At 40.5% G+C, this 13,072-nt stretch overlaps 1 protein-coding gene across 3 annotated transcripts in view; it reads right to left on the reverse strand.

The window, feature by feature from the left end:
* The window catches only part of ARHGEF3 (Rho guanine nucleotide exchange factor 3), a 111,297-nt gene that overhangs the window by 18,645 nt on the left and 79,580 nt on the right, over positions 1-13,072 (reverse strand). Inside the window, exon 1 of one of the 3 annotated variants that reach the window (XM_027728344.2) lies at positions 7,549-7,858. The exons of the other annotated variants lie outside the window; for them this stretch is intronic. Within the exon in view, the coding sequence (XP_027584145.1) occupies positions 7,549-7,644 (96 nt within the window). The 5' untranslated portion in view covers positions 7,645-7,858. Of the gene's footprint in view, positions 1-7,548; positions 7,859-13,072 lie in introns of those variants that run through there. 3 annotated transcript variants of the gene reach the window in all.

The following is a 13,072-nucleotide window of genomic DNA, read 5'->3' on the forward strand; positions in this document are numbered from 1 at the left end:
CAGGGAGCTGCTCTCCAGATGCTGCTTCCCAAGCCTCTTCAATCTTATTAATTTATCTTAAAAATAATAAACTGCACCTAGGAATTCCTCGTGAATGTATTCATTACTTTACTAATTTGTCTCTGAAAAATCTCTGATGTTCCAGTTAATCAGTAGTCCCACAATCAGAAAATCCTTTGAGGTATGAATCTCGGCATGTGGAAATGCAGAATTGTGTCTGCCCAGCATGAGGAGGCTCCAGTAAGGACATACTGCACAGGCAGAATGAACATCAGATTCCAGGCACACATCTCTGAGTGCAGAGCTACCAAAATGCATCACTCCCTATTCCCTCTTGCTCTCTCCTGCCCCTTCAGGGAAAGTTAGAAGCAGAGGGGATTGAGAGAGAGGATTTAGTGGCTGCATCCAGTTGCAACACCATCACCTGTCCAGACTGGGAAGTGGTTATGACACAAAAAATTCAGGAGTTCTAATATTTTGCCTGACTTTTTAAAGTCGTCATTATTGGTATTAAAAAAAAAAAAATCTCATTTCGAAGTTTTGAAATTATTGCATGTTTGACTGCATTTGCAGACTCATGAAGGCTTGCCAAAACAGTATGGGAAGTTTAAAAAAAAAAAAAAAAATCCAGACTACAGTTTGGCAGAGTTTCCAAAATGTGGAGCCGGTATATGTGAACAAGTAACGTTAATCTGACAAGGCTTTAAATTTGATATAAGGCTAAATAAAGCTGAGGGAAACATGAGTGCACAAACTTCAAAGGCTGAACAGTCAAGTGAAATCAAATTAATACCTGACTAGGCTAGAACAAAGAGCAGATGGCTTTTGGAGGGAGCTGTATATTTGAACTCAAGATGACTTCGGTAACATTTGAATTCAGAGAGGAAAAAATTTAAGTGGGAAATACCATGTATATATGAGCCTCAGAAAGAACTTGAAACTGTGAACAAACTGATTAAAGCAGCAAATCTGTGTCCAAAATATGGATGGTTCTGAAAACCAGAGTGGACATTTCAAACTACTACTGTGTCCTTTGGAGAGAGTATGTTTTTATAATATACTTTTCTGAAAAATTAGTAGGAAGAAAGACTAATCGCAATGGCATAATCCCAATTTAAGATGGGAAGCTATCAGATAAGTTTCAAAGATGCCATGCCTCACCATTTCTCTAATTTGGCATGAAGATTGCTTCTTTATTGTAATTTACTCTGTGGATTTTATATACACACACACACAATTGTAGTACCTTCTATATATTAAACTCTAACCCAATGGTTTAGACTACTGAGTAAGCAAGGAAAGCTCTGTCTTTTAACGTAGAACCCAAAAAATTAGTCTTCTGCTGTGGGACAGCTGGAAAACTCATACAGCAATGAGCTGCAACTACAGCACCACAAGGAGCCCAGGTAAGATCTGCCAACTCCCTTTTCAGTAAAATGTAAGTCTTCTTGCCTTGCATAACTGAGTGAGGTGTTGCTTTCTAAACTGTGATATGGTCATTCCAAAATGACAGCATCTTGGCAAAAAGGTAACTTTTGTATCATTATTTTTGGCTCTGGTACACGAGAATTACCATATGAAAGCCTGAATCTTAGCACACAGCACCCACTCCTGGGGCAAGCTGAGCATTCAACAGCCACAGAAGCGTGATAAAGCAGAAGATCCTCTGAAGAATCAGGCACTTAGATTAGTTGCAATGTACTGACAGCTAAGTTGATGTTATTTTTATTCCTCCTTTAGCGAAACTGGCACCTAATAATTGGATATATTTATCCAATAACACACTACACAGATAGGAAAGCTTCTAGGAGCCTATTTAGGGGAAGAAACTAATGCTTTGGTGCTCTTCATCTGCAAAATGAAAAAAAAAAAAACAAAACAAAAAAACAAAACAAAACAAAACAAAACAAAAAAAAAAAAAAAAAAAAAAAAAAAAACCAAAAAACAAACCACCCTCTTTTAGTTGTATGTGTAAAGAATGGAATTTTCCCAAAGTTCAAAGCAGAGTGTCAGAGTTAAATCCATTTAATGATATCAATCAGTTTTTGATACATTATCATTCAACAAGGCCACCCACAGCTTAATTATCACACTTTGATGGCTAAATTGCTCTAGCAAAAGACTGGTTTTCATTTTCTATCAAAATGAACAAAAGCAAACAAAAAGAATGAGGCCAGATTCCCTTCATATTGCCCTAAGAACATCAGAACCAATGACCTGGATAACACACACTGAATAGTAGCTGAGGTGCCATTTAAAAGATCTTCACTTGCTCCAGTACCTCACTTCAAAATTCTTTCACTCTCTGCCCCTGACCAGCTTAGCCACTGATTTCCTCCCAGTGAACAGCAAATGGATGGTCACTGCTGGTATGATTATTTTTCCAGCTGACTCTCCCACCTCTTATCAGCAACTTCAACAACAGTCTCCATGTCAGAGAACTGCTGCTGAATCTGACAAACAAGGGAAAATATTTCCCCGAGGAGTCATTACACTTGTGCCTGCAGCACTACTGTGACCATATTGTGGTCATTTTTCTGGTTGTATTTAAAACCAAACTCAGAAAAAAGGAATTTACAGAGGTTTTTAAGGCAATGCAGATCAGTGCTGTATGAAAACTGGTACAGGAACCTGGCGTTTTAGAATATTAGAATTTATCTCTTCAAAGGATTTACCTTCAAAGGCCAACCAACCTTGTCTCAACACACATACAAAGCTGAAATCAGCAATGCCTCTTCAAAACATCCTCCTTTACCGGAGTTCAGTGCTGAGACAACTATTTACAGCAGTAATTCCGGATTTGGGGTTTCTAACTTGCTTCACATTTTATAAAAAATATGCCGGGTTGTTTTTTTTTTTTCCTTTTTTTGATATGAATCAAGACAAACAGATACCCAGAGCATTCATTCTGTGTTATGGAAGCATTCATTAGGGCAAAATGTTTTAAATTAGTCTCAAAAGCGTTAACAGTGTAATAAATGGAAGACATTATAAATTGAAGCAGTACAGTAACCTTTGTTTTAAAACCTAATTCACAAGCAGTGCCAACAAACGCAAACAGAACCACTCTGTTTCAGACTTCATGTAACTGGCTATATTTCCATATGCCTATACTTTAAATGTTATTAGTTTTGAGTCAACTTTATAAGGGTAAGTCAACATTTGTCATGGCAGGAAGCCCAACAATATTATTTTTATTAGTCTGCTACTAGTTAAATTGGCCTCAGATTAAACAGTTCTAATAAATGCCCCCAAAACTCGGAGTTTAATAAAAAAAACCCCACATTCAAGCTTTGTTCCACAGGATGTTATCAGTATTTAACCTTCAGCAGGATAAAAAAATCAAACCAAACAAAAAAGGTTAAAATAGAAAAAACAACCTATGTTACAACAGAGTTTTTAACACGGCATTTAACCTAAAAATAAATTAAGCCAGGCATCTCAAGGCTTTTGTACCTTCAGAGCCAAACAAGTCTAAAACATTCTCAATTGATTTTGGCACTAAAGAGACACCTTTTTTATACTTGAAACAGCGGAGAATTTAATTTGCCTTTGCTTCATAGCATCTTAAAAATATTCTGATTGGCAAATTCTAGAACATTGACTCTTCTAGAACTGAGGCCTATGGTCAAGAAAAACAAAGTAAGTGACTCTAAAGCAGTTCTCAGTAAGTTCAGTGTTGCACAAAGGTAACTACAATCATATGCACAAGTCCATCCTAAAAGCTGGGAGAGGCATCCCACCAGTAAAACTGCCAGCATCTCAAGGAGAATTTATCAAGCAATTTAAGTAAGTTGATACATAAAGGCAACTTAATCATCTAATAAATTGTGAGTGTCAGTGATTCCACTTTCCTTCAAATCCATTAGGTTCCATCCACCACCTAAGTTCCCTGATGGGAGCAGGAGGAGGTTTGTTATTCCTCCTCTGTCAGTCTCCACAAAACCACCAAGCAAATAAAGCAAAATCCAGGGACACTTTGTTTTAATCACAGCACATCAAAGAAGAGAACCTGAAAATGATAGCTGGGGTACAATGAAAAGCCATTTAGGGAAGTGGTGAAGTATTCCCAGTCAAAGACAAAAGCTGAAGTCTGCAGCATGTTATCCCATCATGTGCTCCTCAAGGACTGACTCCTCCCGCACACTGGCTGCTCTCATTAGTCACCATCGATTTTATTTGCCTCGTGCAGGACAGAACCACTGCAGTGTCAGTAGCATAAGAACAAGTTGCATCCAGCTATCTTGACTGATCACTCATTTGCAATACCCAGAAATCAATATATCTATCAGAAGTTAGGAAATGAAGGCCAATTAACAGAAAAACCTCACACTGAGGTGAATTAACACAAGCAACACAAACCCTGAAAAACCCAGACAACTAATGTAGGGTTGATTAAATTCTGCATTTCCTCTCATTAGAAGCTGCTTGTACAGGCAATATAAGAAAGACCTTTTCCATTCTGGAACAAACTGGATATTAACCTGGACTGCCAATTAACCCACAGACATCATATGGCGAGTTACTGAATGAAAAAATAAAGACAAGCTGTTTGTTTCACGCTGCCATTAAGCAGAACAGATCAGCAATTCCAAGTGGAGAGGTTTGACATGTTTCCAATTACACTACACATGAACTTACCTGAAATATGCCAAAACTGCAACTCGCTAATATTTCATTACAGTGAAATACATACATTTATGAAGATCAAAGAAAATTCATGACTTGGAGTTTATCTCATAATCTTTTGGCCCCTCTCATCTGGCTCCATGCCTGGTTTTCCTGTTAATGATGTGCCATGGCCTAGGGGCCCGTGGGTTCCCCTTCACATCAGCCTTCCCTCACTCCCCACGTGGAATCAAACCCCGTCCTGAGCAGCAGGCAGTTCAGACCTCTTGCACCTCAGTGCTGTGAGGGTATCAGGAGACAACAAAAGACAAACTGCAAACAGCCCTGATTCCTAGGTCTAAGATTTCTGCAGTATAAGAGCTGTAAGCAGATATGCAACATAGCAGAGATGCAAAGCAATTCTATGCCACCGTTGTGGTTTTTGGAGCCTAAACCCAGGCACTGTGTTGGTGCTTGTACAGCACAACAGGACATCCTTACTCTGAGGAATTCAAGAGTTACTTCCATGACTTCACACTGAGGCCTTTAGACCTCAATCGGTGACTGTGAATGCTCTTTCTCACCTGCTGCCCATCCACCGGCTGAGGGTTTGCTTTAGAAAGGGTGAGAAGGGAGCTGCTTTAACCAGTGAAATAGCAAATGGTGTTTATTAGCAAGAAAGGTGTGGGGCTTCTTAAAATTTAGAGCAAGCAAATTTTTAAGGTTCATTAACTGAATTATGGAAAAGCTGAAAGAGCCCAACAGCTCTGTACTATTTACACCTAGAATTGTACTACAGGATTTTGTGTAGAACATACAATGATGAATGTAAACATCACTGTTTACATACATCACTGTGTATTCTTATAGTCTTTGCTGTATCAACTGAGGTACTGCAGTGTTTGTTGCCCTTAAACTGCACTTAGAACTATAATAAATTAACTGTACTTTGACTGGAACATTAGCATTTTATCAGAATCCAGATTTTTAGTGTTCAGAAATTTCTTGTCATTGTTTTGTGACTGTGCTACTTCTACAGAGTTTATGCCAAGGGAGCTGGTGTGGCTTAAAGAAAGAACTGAAGTAGAAAACCTCGGTTCTCTTTTCTGCCACTAACCTGTTCCTCAAAACATCTATACAGCAGAAAATCTGTTCTACTCCAAAAATATCAACAGTTACACACAAGTTGGGTTATTCAATAAATCGACCAACTGCACATGTTAATAATTAGGATGAAACTCGATTTTCAAAGGCAGAAGTCCTTAACCCGCACACAGCAAGCGTTCTGGTGTAGTAACAGGGAACTGTGGTAGAAGGCGCCCAACAGCTTTAATGGCCTTGTAAATACGAGAGGCTGGAAGAACAGCTTAATGTTAGAGCTTAAGAAACGTGGATTTTTCTCCCGCATATTGACAGATTTCAAAGAAACGGGTCCTTATAATGCCTTTTCCAATTAGTAGCTTTTATTTCTGCTTCCTTAACCAAATTTTTGGAGTGGTGGGTGGTCCTACCCTCCTAAAACAAATAGAATGTTTTAAAGTTTATTTTTCAGAATGCTGGAAGTCCATCTTACTCTCGGAAAATAGCCTGAAAGCACAGGGTGCATTTTCTTACTCGTATAAAACACAAGCTGTTTGCACATTGTAATGTTGATTGATCACATCTGTTATTCAATACTTCCTCATGCTCTCAGCTTTCACAGAGTCCTTGAAATTTGACTATAATCAAGCTGCTTTTCCAACAGTAACAGAGCGACACTCCAACTCTTCAGACTGATAATTCCATTCATTTACAAAATAACCCCTTCGTGCAGTAAAGGCTAAAAACACGTTTCTTTAGTATTACGATTAGTAAAATGAGTACCCTTAAGAGAGACATTTGGTACTTAACAGCTTGTGTTTTACGTAGATTCACCCGTACACACACACAGAGGGTGTTACTTTTCAAAAACACACAGTTGAAAAAAATTCCACTTTGCTTAACTACAATAATTAAATCTTTCTATGTAAAGGTACACTGAAAAACAAAAGTGCAGCATCATCTAGTTAGTTCTTAGCTTAGCTTAAGCATCACGATTAAATATAAGGTCACCAGGCTTATGTTACTTTTACCTTAGGTCTATTCAACTGCTGGAGGTAATTAATCTTTGATGGAGATGTATTAAATGCACCCAATTTAGTAAGCTGTCTTCAAGTTACTCAGCAAACAAGACTAATAAAGAAGCTACATATTTAAGTGATAAAATCTTCCAGACAGAAATGTTATCCTTCCTCAAGAGCACTCAGAATCCTTAAGGTCACTGTCCACCCAAACACAAAGCAATATTAAGCTAAGGTATCCAATATTTAAGCCTTTCACAAACAGTTGCTCCCGAAACATTTCAGCATTTCTGAGAATTTTGCAAATGAGTATGTCATCTGGGTTAATGAATAAGATTTTTAATGTCACTTGAAAGGTTTTCATGATTTTTAAGAACCAGAGTAGTCAACCTGCTGGTATGGCAGAGTTTTCAGCTAATTGTTGCAGAGTTTTCAGCTAATTGTATATGGGATTAGTTTCCTGTTTACTGCTGATGAGGAAAAGACACTTAATGCTTTAAGACACCATTTTTCAGGTTCCCTCCCAGTTCCTGCATAAGCTTAACACTTTGTAAGTCATGGTTAGTCCAGGAATAAAATAAAAATAAATCACTTATGTAAAACAGGTATTTCGCAATTAGCTACTTTAAAGACTAATTTTAATTTCTTCAAGTGATAGGTGACAAAAACCTAAATTCCGTTTCTTGCCTTATTCCAAAAAGAAATTCAATACCTAGAAAAGGCGGTAAAAGATGCCTGACCGAATCTACACATCGCAGCCCGTTCTCAAAGCACATTACTTTTCCCCGGAGCAATATAAAGAAAAATAAAGCTGCAACTGTGTAACCAGTAGATCAAGTACCTCGGTCTCTTTAGCTGGGCTGGGCACGGTCTGCACTTCCAAGGCACAATTCGCCCTCTTGACGGACAGGTAGAAAGGATAATCCTTGGCCACCATGGTGGCGGCGGGAGGGGCGCTTTCGGGGCTCACCGCCGGCTCTGTGCGAGCACAGGGGGTGCAGCCGCGGCCGCGCCGGCCCTGCCCGGCCCCCGGCAGCGCTGTGGCTCCGCGGTGCCCCGGCCCGAGGCTCGGGGCGCATCACCCGCTCCGGCTCCGGGGCGCGACTGCGGCAGCGGCAGCGGCGGCAGCGGGGGCGGAGCGGGGGCCGGGCCGGGCCGGGGCGGGGCGGGGGAGCCCCCGCACCCCCGGGAGTGGCCGCGGAGCTGCTGCGGCGGAACGGGCACCTCTGCCCGGCCACTGACAGCGGGCGCACCCACGGACAGGGTGGTGTGACCTCCCTGCCCGCTCCTCGCAGGGCCGCTGCGGAACTGCCCGGCTCTTCGGGCAGCCGAGGGTCCGACAGGAGCGCGGGACTGACTGGCAGCGGTCCCAAAGGGCACAGCGCTCCCAAATGAGCGGTCCTGTCTCAAATACAGACTGGACTGCGGTGGCTCTGCTCCTGCTGATCAGAGAGGGAACCTGCATCGTGTCGTGGTGCCACAATGTCTCTGCTTTCATCCTCCCTCCCCCTCCCTCCGCCTTTTTTTTTCCCCTATTATTATTTTTTCCCTTTTTTTTTTTTCATTCACCCATATTGTTGTTTATTTCCTGTTTGGCAAGCTGGAGTTTGTTTCTTGTGTTTTTTAAGTTCCACACTTTTGTTGCCATTGTTCGACCAAAGAGCTCCCCTGCTCGCACCCCTCATTGTAACGAGCTGAGAAAGTGGAAAAACACCTTTGCCTCGAGTGTCTCCTAGGGCATTTCAGTGTCTGTGCAGCCAGGCAAATTCTGTTTGATGGCTACCTTAGAACAAAGGTAGTGAAAATTTCCTGAAAAGAGAGAGGAAGCGTTAAGGGCCCTGTCGGCAACACAGGATCAATCTGACAGAGACTATATGGGAGACAAGGAAAAGGAAACTGAGTAGGAAGCTGGATGGGGGAGGAGGGAAGGATATTTTCAGCCAAAGGGAAACAGCACAACCAAGAATAACTTCATAGAGCTTGAAAAAATAAACTGGTTTTAAAGGCAGATCCTATGATGGATGTGGGCTTTACAAGCATCTATTTTCCTACAGGCTGTTAATCAGATAACAATGACTTTAGAATGAGATTAGTCAAATGGCAAACATAATCCTCATTTGGACACTGTCCTTTCACTGTCCTTTCACCAGTATCCCAAGCACATGACAGCTCTCACACTTACCCTCCTATGTCTTTTCAGGAGCACCTGCAGTACAGCCAGGGATGCTATCCTGCTGCCTGCTACACCTTTCTATTCTGTGGTAGCCTGCCTATAAAATAAAACCCCACTAGTTTCCCAACCCAACAATTCCAGCAAAATCACTGGAACGAAGTTATCAGTTCTTCTAGATGTTCAATGATTCTAGAAGAAAACGTGACATTTGAACATTTGGAGAGTTGTGTGCAGTACCACACTCCTCATCCCCATCACAGGAGGACAGGACAAGGTTCACTGACACTGAAAGTGTTGGCAAGAGGCACTGAACAGCTTTCATGTAGAAACAGTTAAACAGACAAGACATATCAGAAAAGAGTGAGGTTAGTGCAGGCTTCCAAAACCTACAAACCACGAGTGACAGGGGAAGGAAATAGGGAATGATTTTTCACTGTATTCAACAAGAGGGGTAAAATGGTTCATCAGATTAAACCAGATGGTGGCAGATTCAGAGCAAAGGAAAGTATGAACATTTTTTGTGTTATACATAGTAGAAGTACCTGTCACAAGATGCTGCCACTAAGAAAGGTTCTCAGACACAAGTTCTTGACTACTGGGACAGTATTTTGGGAAGCATCATGACAGGCTATTTCTCTTTTGGACTCTCCTTTAAGCAGCTCCTGCTGGCCACCACTGGAGATCTGGTGTTAGGTTAGATCAATTCTTGCAGCAGCCCCTTCCTTTCCACATTTCAAAAAAATATGAAAAGAATGTAGCATTTTATTTGGAGACTACTTGTCTTACCTGAGGATTTCTGAAAGTATGAACAGTTATTTCAGTGACATGAAGATACATTCATTTCTGCAGGTCTTCTTCAGTGTGCTGTTCAGATGACATACCTCTGAGCACAACCTGATCATGTCGGACAGTCTCTCCTCCCACTTCAAGCACATCAAAACACCTCTACACACAGGTTGTATAAAATGGTCAAGAACCTCCCCAAGAATGCTGCAGCTGCTGTGTAACCATTTAAGACCAAGAAGCCTTGATTTCAAACACCATCTGTGTATGTTTGTTTAGGAAGGTGTATGCTAACACCATTTCAAAAGTCAGCTTCACTTAAATCATTCAGACAAAATGTCTTCAGGGCTTATCCTGAAAGCAATCTAATCCTGTAACATGCTTCATGGCATAAACAGCGCTTCACTCAGGACAAGAGTGTACTGGTTTGGACACTGAAATAATGAACTTTGGTTTATACACATTAAAAAAAAACCCCAAACCAAACAAAACAAAAACATGCCAAGAGAGAAATTCTGTCATTTCTCCGTTAATCAGGCCAGTGCACTTCAGCTTGACTAAGCATTCTTGAGAAACAAGAGAAAAATTAGTCCTAAAAGGAATATGATTCTTAATAGGCAGGATTTCCACGTCAGTAAGTTTCAGAGCATCTTGCCCCTCTAAGATAGACTTCAATGACATCTAAACCAGGATTCATTGGACTCTGTGGATGTTTTGTTCATTTCATCACAGAGTATAAATACAAATTTTAGAACTGAAATTTGGACCCAGAGTCCAAATTATCTGATGGAATATCAAATGGTACAATTTCAAACAATTCTCTCTTTCAGAGAACTGAATTTGTCTGTAAAATGCTATGTTGTTTATAAACAATGAATTATGATTACAGTTTAGCCATGGTGTTGAGTCCCTTCTGTACTGCATATCAAACACAACACTTGGAGTCTATTCTGAAAGATCTTATAGACTCAGTACTGATTTACATTTAATTTCTACTTTAATTTAGTATAGTCAATAGTCCCTGCACTGTGCACGTGCACACACACCCAGCAGAGCCAAATGGCACTTCATAAACTTGTGCCTGAAAGACTCCCTAGAGAACTCCAGTTATACAGTTGGAGAAACAAAGGTTTCAGTGATTCCACTAAGGAATCTTGTAAGTGTGGAGCCAGTGAGTCCAACTCTTGCCAAAAATTTTAGTTAGACTACAAGTCTACACTAACACTATAAAGATTAGATCTGAATTGTAAGCTACTTTCAAGAAATAAACTAGTATTTAAGATAAGACAATGCTAGTGACTAGATTGCAGAGCAGGCCAGTGCATCAGTTTTGCCATTTCTGGAACAGTTTTTTTGTGGGTTTAGTTTGGGGGTGTGTGTGTTCATTTACACAGACCAACAGCAGCATTTAGTCAGACATCTGTCAGGGAGAAGTAAGCAAACTATTTGGTAACTCTGGAAAGCCCTGCTCATCAAAGGTACCAGCACTGCCCTGGTTCAGCACTGAAGTTCCCTGACAGAGCTGCTCTGTGGTCACGGTGTTCACACCAATGCCTTCAGTTCATTTCCTCCCAGACTCAAAACCTGACACGGAAGGAGCTCTTGCAAAAGCATCTGCACAGCAAAGCCCTTTGACATACTCAGGCTCAAACCTATAAAACATCTTCATACGTGCCCAGAATTCTTCTTCATCTTATGCTAATCTCTGAGATTCGTACAGCTTTGATCAGAGTAAACTTAAAATTAAAATGCAAAATACAATGGCAAAAGAATAAAAAACAACTTAAAAACCCTTGTTTCCTTTTAAAGAACAGTTAAGAAGCCATTACACTAAGCAAGAGTAAAAGGAACTGAAACATTTAATCTAAACATTAAAATTAGGAAAAGCCCAATGGAGCGAAGAAACTTCAGCAATCGAAGTCAAGGGCTTTAAGGAGTTCAGTGGAACAGAAAATTATCAATTAAAGCTGAACTCTGCCTAAAGAAGAAAACTCACAAATAGATGCTTTTAGGATTTGAGTTGGTGTTTTTATAGTTTTGTTACAGTTTTGTTTTAACATGATCTTTGCCAACAGTTTTGAACTGCCTTGGGCAGAAATGCAGAATCTATGATTGAACAGAACAGAAATATTTTGAGATGTCTACACCTGGATCTTGACTACCTTCTTGTTCCTGATATGCTACTGTGACTGCTTTCCCTTTTAAAAGTCAAAATCTGTTTTGCCAAGCTGTTAAAAAAATACAATCTGATAAATACAATATTTTTGTAAAATACTGGTACACCAAGACGTAAGAGACTCCAAATGTTTATCAACTTGCCTTTGCTTTTCCTCCCTCACCCAATATCAAACAGACCTTGACTTCTTGTGGTCTGTGTTTGACACTGATGCCTAAGAAGCAACCAAGCCTTAGCTGGAACAATGCGGTCTAATTATTTATTTTCTTAATTACAACTAGCAAAGCCAAAAGAAAAGCACTAACTGTATTTCTCCTGTGATTCATATTTATGGGAGCTTTTCCTTTTGATCTGTCCATTCTGATGACATAGAAAGACACACTTCTGCATATAGATACTTTCCTGGTGAAATATATGCCTATGTGACGAGTTTCCAGCAACAAGACAAGAATTTAAGGAAAGGTGTAGTGCTTCAAAAACCCCAACCAAACCAACCAAACCAACCGTGCTATCACTATAGTCTTCAGATATGTTATATTCCCAGCTGATTTTAAGAAAATTACATTAAGAACAATAAAGAGTCCATTGCTCTGTTTTCAGATCAGATGAATTGCTGTAAGGATATCAAGTTATCCAGTAGTCTGTGAGCCATCCTAACTGGAGTAGCTCTGCTGTCTAGCTAAGTTACGCCAGGTTTATGGAGGGAGTAAAAGATTTAATGCAAAGTGTGCTGCAGAGGACCAGAATCTCCTACAAAATTTGACCTAAGTGTGCAAAGAGTACTTGGCATATGAAGTTTCTGAAAATTTTATGCACAACAAAAGCCTTAAGTAGAAATATTGCACACACATTTCAAGGGGGAAAAAAACTCCTCAGTAATTCATACTTTATGGAATATTTTTCATATATATGCAGCCATCCTCTCATTTAAACTGAAAGAAGATTAGACATTGGGAAGAAATTCTTTACTGTGAGGATGGTGAAGCACTGGCACAGGTTGTCCAGAGAAGGTGTGGCTGCCCCATCCCTGGAAGTGTTCAGTGCCAGGCTGGCGGGGCTTGGAGCAACCTCGTCTCGTGGCAGGTGTCCCTGCCCATGGCAGAGCTGCCATTTCAAGCTGCCTCGGATTCCTAGCTAAAAATTGTTCTGGTGACTGGTTTGCTGGCTGGCCTAGAGAAATCGGGAAGGATTCCCACTTCTCCACCTCTCTCCCACACCCAGCAGTGCTCACCA

The sequence above is a fragment of the Pipra filicauda genome, unplaced genomic scaffold (assembly GCF_003945595.2).
Source record: "Pipra filicauda isolate LSUMZ 115617 unplaced genomic scaffold, ASM394559v2 scaffold165_size2600900_pilon, whole genome shotgun sequence".
NCBI lineage: Eukaryota > Metazoa > Chordata > Aves > Passeriformes > Pipridae > Pipra > Pipra filicauda.